The 12,274-nt window shown below is 43.6% G+C and overlaps 1 protein-coding gene across 1 annotated transcript; it reads right to left on the reverse strand.

The window, feature by feature from the left end:
- Nucleotides 1-884: 884 nt before the first annotated feature.
- On the reverse strand, nt 885-9,504 carry btg1 (B-cell translocation gene 1, anti-proliferative). Its single transcript, XM_084039043.1, has 2 exons — nt 9,078-9,504; nt 885-5,326 (listed from the first exon to the last, which is right to left on the reverse strand). The coding sequence occupies exons 1-2, from the start codon at nt 9,220-9,222 to the stop codon at nt 4,926-4,928; spliced, it is 546 nt and encodes a 181-aa protein (XP_083895169.1). The 5' UTR covers nt 9,223-9,504; the 3' UTR covers nt 885-4,925.
- Between the last annotated feature and the right edge of the window lie 2,770 nt (nt 9,505-12,274).

A 12,274-nucleotide genomic window follows, 5' to 3' on the forward strand; every position in this document is an offset into this window, starting at 1 on the left:
GTGTCAAAACGAGCCAAATGTTTTTTTTTTCCGCCTGCTGCTAAGCAACCTGGGGGATTGAGAGTGCCGCAAAAAGGATTGCAGTCTTAATCCAAACTCTGGGTTTTGCAGAGTCAGCCGGTTCGGCTGCAGCGTTATTGTGAATATCGGTACCCTGGCCGGCGTTAGTGTTTTATTTTTTTTTCCTTCCCTGAGATTTTTTTTAGAGAATCCTTTCTAATGATACCATCTGTTGCAATCCTGTCGCTTAAGAGGTGGAAGCACTGGCAGCTCAGTTTGGACGGAGAACAGAGCGCAGCGTTTTATTCCAAATGTCTGAAAACATCCTGTTCATTTGGACATGAAGTAATTGGATTTACTGATCAGGGGTAGACAACCGTCCTTTACGGGAAAGCAGCATAGGACTAATGAAATGTTCCAGTTATTCCAAAAATATGGAGCTACATCAACATTGCCGACTGTCATCCGGTCCGTCAGTGTGAAGCAGATTTTCAGTTTGCTCAAACACAAATTATGGAGACACTGGAGCCACTTTTTTTATTATTCTTTTATAAATAAATCAGATTTAGCAACAGTGTATTTGAATAATTTGCATATAGAAACAACAGTTTGCTAGAAGAATTGCTGACTTGATCTCCTCCAGTCCTTTTTGGCACATCTGGCCTACTATGTTCTAAATATTAAGAGGTCAAATTTAATTCTGGGGCACCAGTGAGACCACAACGAGGGTTTAGGTTCATGTAGCTCTACCTCAGGTAAACTATATAATGCTAAATACCAGCCTCTACCATTGAATTGAAGGATTAATAGGTGTCCCTGACTTAAAATGGTAAAAAGCCATTTTTCAATAATAGCAAATAAATAATGACACACCTCACAGGGGATATGATGCCAAGATAGGAAATCTTTTATTACAGAGAAAAAAAACTTTTCTTCCAAAATATAGAAATCTGTACAACTTCCGCACAATCAATTTACATGAACTGTACAAATTTACAGCAGTTCATCACAACATACCCAAGGAAAAATAAACTGAACACGATAAAGATGTACTGACATGAGATCACAAGATAGACAGCTTTTCTTCTTGGGTAAGCTCGGATTTTTTTGTCTATTTTCTGGTTTTTGTATGTAAATAGAAAAGAGGAAAAAAAACTTAAAAGAAAAAAAAACAAACAAAAAAAACAAAGGATACGTCTACACTTACAGATCATGGAAACTAATATTTTTTTTTATTTTTACCAAAACAACTTTGGTCCTTGCCAACACTCCCATCACAAATGGCTTCACTTTACGAAAAAGCGTCATCCATGTTAAAAGATGAAATACAAAAAAGGAATAAATCTAAAAAACACCTCAGGATAGCAATTATTGGCACTTCCCATGTGTAATGTTATGTACTCTACCATGTCGTACAGTTACAATACATTCTACAATATGCAAAACACCTCAAATGTGAAAGTGGCAATAATTCAACTAAATTCGATGACAATTTTGACGACGACAACGAAAACTGCTGTTCCCTTCCCGTTTCATGTCTCAACATGCACAACTTCTCCACAAGGGTATTTTACTGAATGTCCGAGGCCTGAGTTTGGCAATACATTCCAGGAGAGACTCCTCGCGTCTCAAAAGAAAAAACGTCACACAACTTCAACTTGACATATTTAGTGCATTTTATGTGCTATTTTACCTCCGACTACTCAAAGCACTCTCACGACATTTCTGTAACCTATGTGCGCACGAGCTGAATGGATGCCATTTAAAAATCGTCGATATTACTGAGGACTTAAACCATTTCGGTTGGTGGTAGAAGTATAGTTGAGAAGGTGTCGAAGGGGATTTGGATAACATTTTTTTTTATTATTTTTGTAGCTATAAAAAAAATCTGTTAAAAAGGTTATATCACCAGACTAAAAATCCTCTGAGGATGAAAAGGAGAAAATGGGGATGGCAGAGTGGAAAGATGAGAAAAATCTACCAGTGTGACCATAAAATACATCAAGAGAAGAAAAGTGAGACAGGACGATCATCTCGCGTCCGAAATATAGACCAATCTCAGAACATCTTGTCACGTGACATAAAAAGCTATAATGGCGCAGCGGGGATTTTAAAACTGGCGTCCACCATGGAAACCGAAGCTCTGGGATGCCATCCGGCGAGCTCCCCCTCCATCTGGCCAGCGTGGAATCGCTGCTTTTCACAGACTGCTGAAGAGAGTATCAACAGAGAGCAGGGGAGGGAGGTGGGGGGGTTGCAGTGCGTCAAAGGCTATAGCTCTATTACCCATGATCCTCTCAGGCTTAGGGGAGCTTAAACACCCAGGTCTGGTGATGAGCGGTGAACCAGCCTGCCGTGACAGATTTGGCCAGCAGGCTATGGCCCGAGGAACACCCGAAGGTGCCCCAGCATCTGTTACAGCTTGCCTTTAACCGCTCGGCCCCCGTGACCAGGAGTGAGGTTGGGGGGGGTACGTCGGCCAGCCATCACACCCTTTCATATGCTTGTAAACAAAGTTGCTACTCAAACTCCGTAACTGAGTGCAGCGCAATCCAGTGAGACGAAAACAAGAAAACAATGGCCTAGTACCCTCATTCTTCATCTTTGATCCATGTTTCCTCATTTCTCACTAGACCCCCCTAGTGCAGCATGAGCACCTCAAGTGCGTGTGCTGGTTTTTTTATTTTTATTTTATCCATCACTACTGAGGGAGGGTCGAGGGCTTGGTGGGGGGATGTTGAATAAGTCCAGAGGGGGGGCTAGAGGGATTTTAGCTGCCCTGGACACAAAAAAAAGAGAGAGTCCGGCCCTGGACCCCCCCTCTCTCACACCAGCTCCCCATCCCCACCTTCCTTACCCGGCTCCCCACCGTGATGGACGATGATATGTGTCACATTAAGTCTACCTGCATCCACAGGGGGTCAGCGAGCAGCATGCTGGCTTGCTTTTGACTGAACAGGAGGTCTGAGCCGAGGGGTGATATGTGGCATTTGAGGCACTCTAACCCCCCACACCAGGAGGAGCGGAGGGGGGGAGGGGGGGCATGTGATGCCGCCAGGCTGGAATATGGACACCTGCAGCGAGGGTCCAGGCAGCACATGAACCAGACTGGCTCACAGAAGCCTGATAAGTTTAAAAATCACGAATGGCTCATAATTCATGACGATGAGTTCTTCGTAAGGCAACGCACCTCTGATGCACACAAAAGGAGAAGTTGCTCCTTTTAAAAAAAAAAAAATACCATGGAAATATTTATGTAAATTAAAAAGGCTGACAAGGCCTAGCGTTTTTTTTTTTTTTTTTTTTTTAATTCATGTTAAAATTAATCTCTGAACAAGTCGATGCTCCAGACCTCCCTTTGGCCAAAGTCTCACACAGTCATCACTAAGTCCAGACCTTTAGACTAACTTCGTTCTCTCTATCCGCAACACGGGGGAGGGGGAGGGGGGGTTGCTTAGCTCTGCATCCCGCCAGAGCGAACAGTGTCATTTGAACGGATGACAGAATGTTTCTAACATACCACCAATAATACTCTCCAAGTCAACAAGCTCTGAAATGTTCACAGATACAGTGTAAAAAAAAAAAAAGGTTTTGAAATCCAGAGTAGCACACTCCCGATTTAATAGACACCAGTCTATCCCAACGTGGGAGCTACAGTATGAACAAACGGCTAAAAACGGGGAGGGCAATCATAAATGGCGTGAAAAGATGACATTCGAATGGATGGAATGCAGGCGATTTTTCTCTAAAAAGTACACATCCCACACAATCTCACGTCAAAGTGCATTCAATGTCAATTCCAACAGGGCCGCAGGACCAAACTTTTGGGTAAAAACAGGCCCCCTCCTTTTTGCTACACTTTGAATTTTGGCGATGCGGGAGATGACAAAGTGGTGGGAGGAAAAGGGGGCAACAATTTAACAACACAGGAACTTGATTGTGATTTTCAACAACATTCGTTAACGATGGGGGGGAGGGGGGGTTGGGAGACGGACCCCCCTGCCCCCTTCCCCCCCAGAAAGCTACACATACACGGGTGATGGGAGGGCGACAGTGCAACAGGACACACTGGTATCCACAGGTAGCAGGTGTCACGACACATTCCACTTGCACTTACATAGAGGCCGAGAGAAACGCTGAGATGAAGGTTTTTCTGAGGCTCGGAGTCGATGGTAGAAGGGGGAGGAGGCAAAGTTTGAGACTGAGAGCCTTTTTTCCAGCTACAAGATAAAGAAAGCTAAATTCCCTGTGGTCCAAAAAAGGGGGTCTTATAGAAAATAGAGATGCTCTCATTGGGTGTTTCTTTACATTGAGCTCAGATTGTGAAAGGCTCAGTCTAAACCTCCGCATCCTCCCCGCCCGGCAAACAAAACAACTGAAAAACCATGGGAATTTTTAAATTCAAGGGGTAGTTCCTGACAAAAACCCTCCTTACAATTTAGGTTTTGGTGATTTGCGGTGGTGTGTGTGTGTGTGTCGAACATGTACCCATAGTAACCACAAGTAAGAAAGTGCAAAGTCAATGACGGCCCCTTCAGAGATGGAGCTGGTCACCATGTTGTTTACAGTCGGGGGGGGTGGAGCCCGTCTCTGTGGGGGTTCCTGGTTGGTTGGTTGGTTTAGCTGCCCCAACAGTTCCATTTCCACAAAGCCTCCTAAAAAAACGGAGTGCCCAGCTGATCCAATGACAACAGAACAGATGATAATGGGGGGGAGAGGGTAAAAAATATCAAACCTACAAGGTTTCCATCACCTGGACGATAGGCCACATCCTCTGTTTTTTTTTCTTTTTTTTTTTCCTTCTTCTTTCACTATTTCATTTCATATTCTTAGCTTCAAAAAGGCTCACCCTGATCTGGTCCTACGCTCTGACCAGTCTGGGCGTGACCCTGAACAAAAGTAGGCCGGGGTGGCGGTGCGCCACTTTAACTGGACACAGTCATCATATTGTAGGATTTGGAGGGACTGGATCTGCCCAGCACCATCATTTCCTCCTTGCAGCTGATGTGACTGTCCACCATGGGGCCCCCCGACCCGTTTCCCGAGGGGGAGCTGGCGGTGGCCATTGTCGGCATTCCTACGGGGCAGGGCTGCGACTCGTACAGGACGCAGATGGAGCCGTCCTCACCGATACGGTAGGACACCTCGAAGGGGTCCACCCAGAGCGTGAGCTCGCTGGGCAGCAGCAGGTAGAGTTGCTGGATGGTCAGGCCGATGCGCTGGCCCGCCTGCCCCACCAGTGGGTCCATCTTGTGGTTGATACGGATGCATCTGTAACCTGATCCCTTGCATGGCCTGTCTGGGAACCAGTGGTGCTTATATTGCTCTGCATGGATAGAGGGGAGAGAGAGAGGATGGAGAGAAGGTTTAGCTTTGGGACGATTACCACCAGGCTGCTGGTAATAACATGATGTGGGGGAGAAAAAAAATCATTTTATATGCTCCAGTAAAAGGCCAAACCGAATAATTACATGCCGTTACACACAGCAGCACTAACTGCAGATGTTAATCGTGGCTGTGCAGGTGAGATCTGCAGTGAACGGAGGTTGTACAAAGGTCGAAACTGTCCCGACAGACTGTCCCGTGTTAGATAAGTCCACGTGATTTATAAACACAGCATGGCTGTAAAAACAGTTCGTCTAGATGGACACACAATAAAAAGAAGAAAAGTCGTAAGGTATTTGAAAATGCAGCCCGGGACAGCCCCCCTTCCCCCCTCTGTGAGAGACTCGTCATGTCTGAGCAGCAAAGACATTTTTAAAAGTCTCTCTCAGGACTTTTGTAGCTTCTAACTGGAACTCTGTGGTCTGAAGTTTAGTTTCTCTGTTAGTACTTTCAGAAAACGTCTTTTTTTGTTTTGTGTTCCTTCAGCTAAATATGACTCGTGTTAAGTTACCGTTCATGGAAACCCGGTTCCTGCCTCTTCACAATAAAAGCTTTAAAATAAAGTAAGCTTTTATTGTAAATAATTTATAGGAAATTATTGTGTTTATTCAAGTTAGACCCAATCATTCATAGTCGTATGCCATACCTTTGATTAATAATAAAAGGCTAATATCAAAAACAAGTATTAGAAGAAGAAATTGTTGCGATGTCTCGATCTGTAATATGTACCCGTTTTATTTGAAGGTCATTAAAGTACATTGCACTAAGCAGCTGTTGGTCTCATTAGTTTGTCAAGTGCAATCTTAAAGAAATGTTTAAATATTAAAATGTTAACAAGAAATGTTTTGATATCCATATTTGGTGAATAGTTACATCAACTAATGTAAAATAATCAATAACTGAAAAATAAATTGTTAGATTAATCGAAAAAAATCGCTAGATTAATTGTTTGAAAATTAATTGTTTGGAGATACTGATAAAACGATGAAGGGATATGTTTAATGTAACTATGTGGACTGTTCCTGTGTGTGTCTAGCCTATAGCTCATTAAAAACAGTACTTATCAACACTAAAGTGAAGGGCGTTGATGCGTGCAGCAGAAGAAGAAAGGACAGAAAAACACCACCACCTGTTCGAAGTCTGATAAGCAGCCATAAACAGGCGGCCAGCGGCACCCTGGGCCTACGTGACAAAAAGCGGGCCATTGAATTGCACAATCCTCCCACCCTAACCATACCCCCACCCCCCCCAAACCCACGTCAGTGTCACAAAGTCTCCCATGACTGGCTGAACAAAAACACCAAAAGTGTCGAAGTCCCAGCCAGCCATCTGGGACTCCAGGCTCCGCCTCTTAAAGGGAGAGGACCTTGTTTTTCTTTTTTTTCCCCTCCTCCATTTCATCTGTTTTTTTTCCTATTTCCGTGTGACACTGCTCGCTGTATGCCCCAAGGCATCTTAGTGGTTAAGATGATGAGAGGAAAATTACAACCGTCGACTGTTGGATTTTGGGTGTTTGAGGAAGTAAAATATGGCTCCCCCTTTCCTTGCAAGTTCACTTTTGGTATATTAAAAAAAGGAGGGAGGGAGGACTAAACTTTCTTTATGGGATCATTTTAAATGTGACTTATTTTCTCCATTTGCTGACCTCTTCACCCTAGAACACACCTTTATCCCCCGTTTACTCTTGACAAGACGCATCCATATTAAAATCCCATTGATGCAAACTTCATTGCGGTCAGATAAAAACAGGGTATGTGAAGTGGGTCGGCATTAAGGCTGGGGGCCACCTGTATGCAACAACAGGATAATAACCCTCTCCCTCCCAGTGAAAGAGCACAAGAGGCTGCGTGATCTCTCAGCCTCGGACTGAAAGACAAAGACAAAACCCTGGAGCAGCTGGGGAAAGATCAGCTCAGCTGGGCCTATTCTTAAAAATCGAGGGCATGTTGGAAGATGTGTGGAAGGGAAAAGTAAGCAGACGAGTGCATGCTAAATCTAAAGGGTTTAACCGAAGAGGGTTGTTGTTTGGCCTTGAAACACCAGAAAAACACCAGGAGATTCTACTTGGACTCGGCTGATAAACGGATAAAAAAAAAAAAAGAGAGAACCTCAGAACAATTAACGCATCTATTGTTATTTCAAATCTGGTCATCGGGACCAATATGCCCACTTTCTCTCACTCAGCACAAACAAGAGGAGCTAGGCAACCAGCTTTTCAGCACGCAGACACAATAGTGAGTGATTGTGATGTTTCCGGGCACAAAGGAGCTCTGGCTGGCCCCGTTTAGTAGTGACGAGCCCCCACAGGATACTATGACACGCTCGCTGTGGTTTCTGCTTTGTGTACAGAACAGTTATTCATTTTATTTATAATAATATAATGGTATTTTCAAACATGAAATGTCATCTAAGATAATGTACAATATATATACTTTATTGTTAATTCGCACCACATTGATATAATCATTGTTTGTTTATGTGCACTAAATATACAGCTGGGTATAATAATTTTCCAGTGGATTTCCCCCTCCATTTCCTCGCCGATTACGCAGTGGTGCTGCCCTCCCCCCCTTTAATGTCCTCCTATAGGCGCCCGACAGAAAAACATCCCCTCCCCCACCCACAGACCTCACAGCAGCCTCCATTCAACTCCAACTTTTTTTTTCTCTTGTTTACAAACAGTCGTCGAATTGCAAACAATTGCATGACGTTTACTAAACAAAAATCACAAAAACACAATCATTTAATAGTTACTTCTAAACGATTCCTCCTAACACCTGAATTGTCTTTGCTACCCGATGGTATTTTTGTTTTAACAATCATTATACGACCCTGCTGCTCTTTGTTTTGCTTTTAAGACTTTTTTCTTAAAAGCATAATTAAAAAAACATAAACGTGATGTTACATAAGTGTATGAAATCTAGGTCATCTACTCGATGGAGGGAGGCAGATGTATAGCAGCTTTAGAGCTCTCGGCAGGAATGTGTTTACATCAGGAAATGAGACGCAATCCCCGGACAGCCCTATTCTCTGAAAACACCAAGGGACACTCAAAGGGGGCCTTTGGGTGAAACCGAGCGGGCGTCGAAGGCTGATTTCCGGTTACATTAAAACCGAGAAACGGTCTTTTTACAAAATGTATATCGGAGTAATGTAACACGGCCACACACTCGATGGTTTCAATGCGGGGAAATGTAAATATATATTTTGTCGAGTGGTTCGGTATTTCTACGTTATTTCACCATAAATCCACGTCGTCCGATGAAGGCATTACGTAATTGAGCAGCCTCGCTGTGCTTGTTTTGCTCGCTTTATCGAACCGAGGCACACTTCCTTGTTTGAGCCTCTTCGTGCCCCCCTCCTCCCCCATTTCTCCTCGCAAACGAAATAACATCCGTCTGCCTTTATTTCTATGTTAAAATAGTCGAATGTTTCAATGTAATCGTCGACTAATCGCAGCTCGTTGTTTTTAACCGTTGGGTTTTTTCCTCTCCCTCGCCGATGTGCGCAAACAGTGGTGCGCGTCGGCATCGCTGACAGTCACACTCGCGAGAACAAAGAAAGGCTTCTTCTGAATTCCGTTCGACTCGAATAAAAGATGAATTTAAGCATTGAATATCATAACAAAAGCACAAACCGAACATGTGAAATTGTGATGTGTGTTTTTGTCGTGTTTTGTATGGTTTCCTTACCTGACAAAATGTCCTGTAAGCTTTGGCTGAACGTTTGGACCTGTCGGTCGTTTACGTGTCCTTTTACCCGCAGAAATCTCGTCAGAAACCCGACGGCGGCGGTGATCTCTGGTTTCATCGTCCCCCGGGCACAAAGGGTATGCATTGAGAACGGCAACGGCGACTACCCGTGGGCTGTTGTTGTTGTTTTTCTCGCTACGTGTTCGTCCGACTCTCTTCCGAGCTGCGGTCCTCACGCGTTGGCTCTCGCGTTTTTTCTCTTGGCATTTATTTCGTCGAGGTAGAGGGAGGTTGGTTTTCTCAGAGCAAGTCCGTGTGCTGGGACGGTACAGTGTTGGGAAGCAGACGCCTGTTGTTGGTAAATACAAGGGGGGTTGGGGGAGGTCCCGAGGTGCCACGTTGACCAACCCTCCGCGTTAACTTTCCTCCTCCAGAGTGAACGTCTCGCAGCGCCGGAGCGGGTTTTTATAGCGCCCCCTCCCTCAACACGGCGCCGACACAAGCCTCTACAGCAACAGCCGCTCGACCAATCAGGGCCCGGTGGCCGTCTGACGAGCCCCGAATAGGAGGAGCGCGGAGTCCGCGTCACAGCTCTGAAAATAAACAGAGGTACACAGCATGAAGCCGCGCTGCGTTCACGGGCTGTCGGGAAGCGCGAGGCGAAAGAGCTCGGGGGGGGAAGTAGGGAAACAAAAGCAAAGGACAACAAAGAAAACCGACGAAAACTCGCGTGGTAGTCGAAGAAGTTGGAATCTGTAGCAGCGACTTAAATTGCGCTACTTTACTTGTGTGTTTTATTTAAAATGTCAGTTATTTAGGCCAACGATGTTACATGTAGTTTGCTGTTTGCAAAAATCCAACATCACGATGGTTTCGGGAACATCTCTGATTGTGTGGGTGATCTGCGGTCTGTTAACCGTGTGAGTGCGAACTAACAGCATTTAGTTACGATGCAACCTCATAAGTGGAATTTCATAATAGACAAAATAAAAAAATATGCTCTAAACCACATTGCACTTAAATCTTTTCATATTTTGTATTAGTATGAGTTGCTCTGTTTTCAAATGTTTGTTTCCACTTGTAAAAGCCTTTTAAAACGGTTTTGAATTATATAGCTCTATCTCGGTTGCCTTCTCTGTTCTCAATGCAGAAAAACATTCCAACAGGTCGTCCTGGTGGCCCTTAACATGCTGACCAGCTGCCTTTGTTTCATGCCATCCCCCCACGTCTCTCCCCTCATTGGAGCTCTCTGCTGTGGCTAATAATGGTGAAAAAGCTCCCTCAAATAGAAACACATGACACTGTTTAGATCGTGTAATGCATCAGCAGTCTGAGTTATCCAGCTCAGGGAGTGTAAAATTAAATCTACGGTACACCTTTTCGCTGCAGTCCTGTCAAAAACCACATGACTCCAAAACCACATCTGTTCGTGAGCTAAGACAGCCCCGGCGTCAGCTTTGTGACAGTGTATCATTACTCATAATATATTAGCAAATAATCCAATGGGTTTTATTTAGCTAAGGAAGTGGTTGTCCCATAAAGTACTATTACGTTCTTCTGTTATGGAGATGTAGTTTTCCCTGCAGCACTTCTGCTATTTACTTACACATTTATCCTGTGTAAGTATGGCGTATAAAGTTGTGGGCCAAAAATTGGCAATTGCAATATTTACCTTTTCATTAGAAGTTGTGAGTCATTTTTTAAAAAGTACACATCAATACTATTTCTGTTCATTTGGAACAAAGACTACTGTTTGTACACAACATTTGCGCTCAAACAGGTGTGTGTGCGCACAGATCTGTGGCTGTTTATTAACATTTAAGACAGGAAGAGCACATCTTGTCTGACCCCGTCAAACAGAGGAGACAGGCAACAACATTGTCAGGAAGCAGTGAAATCTGCTTTCTTTTCAGAGGCCGGTCCCCGCACGCTCATTAAAATCAGTGGAAAAGTACAGGCTGCTATGCTTTGTTTGTTGCAGACACAGTCACGGTGACCCACTGAGTGCTCCAATCATGATGCAATCAAACAGACCTGGGCCCCCGCTGATTGGCTCAATCGTTGACCTGAAGGTGTACAAAAACACACAAAATGTAGACGTGCGTGTGTGACTAGAGAGTTTTGAGGATATTCTCTTCAGAAAAGAAACATACGCAAGAGTGTGGGTTTAAATAATAACTGGCTGTTGAAAGTTTACAAATTCATGTTGTTACTTGGATAGAATTGATCAATATTTAGATTAAAATGGTTTTTTTTTTAAGAAAATATGTCTATGACACCTATTGCATGAAATCAGTTTTTTGTTTTATTATAATAATATGATGACATGTTATTTAAATGTGCATGTTTATGTCCAGGGAAGAACACCACAGCTTTAATAAGGAAGAGAATTGTAACATTAAAAAGGTTTATTTATGACTCGGGTTCAGTTATTCATTTGACCTGGTACTAAAAAATAATAAACGTTTTATTTCAAGTTCTTGGATGTAACGTTATAGTGGAATTTGTCATTAGTGCACCAGCGTGCAACATTAACCTCACCCTTCATTGGCCGGTGATAACCGCTGCTATTAAAACTGACTCACTTCACTAACAGTCCTCTCGTGTGTACAGGAAAATCTTCAAAACACACACAAGTTCACACACGCGTAAACTCCCACCTCTTCGCCACACACATTCAGTCACAGTTTCTGCCACAGTTACGCACCACCGTGCTATTTCTTGGCTTAGTGGAAAGTTCCCTGTTACAGAAGGCATGGACGTTTCTGTTTACTTGATGTAAAACTAGCACATCCCCCGTTTGTCACATTCACACAGGTTGTGCTTCGAAACGCTCGACAATCTCATTACACACAAATCACATCACTTTATGTTCACGTGTAACCTCGGACTTTTCACATTACTCCAACATTCCTCGTCCAATAGCCTATTAGCACCACAATGTTCAAGCGAGTTGTAGCTGCCATATGGGAACGTTGGAGAAATGACGATTGTGGCTTTAAGGATGCAAAGTTGTTGGCCAAGACCAACTTTAATTATTTTTTAATTTATTGAGTTTATTTTCTTCTCCTTCACCTCTTATGTTTGCATTCTTCCAGTTTTGCACCGTCTGATCCTCGTCAACTACAGGAATGCATTGCAACCGGCATGAAATAAGACTTAGAGCGAAATACCACTTTGAAATGTAATAATGTGTT

This window comes from Eutrigla gurnardus, assembly GCF_963514095.1.
Source record: "Eutrigla gurnardus genome assembly, chromosome: 21".
Taxonomy (NCBI): Eukaryota; Metazoa; Chordata; class Actinopteri; order Perciformes; family Triglidae; genus Eutrigla; species Eutrigla gurnardus.

Coding starts and splice junctions, on each gene's coding strand:
- btg1 (XM_084039043.1), bottom strand. CDS start 9,222: ATGCATACCCTTTGTGCCCGGGGGACGATGAAACCAGAGATCACCGCC. Junction 5,327..9,077: donor CTTACAGGACATTTTGTCAG/GTAAGGAAACCA, acceptor CTATCCATGCAG/AGCAATATAAGCACCACTGG.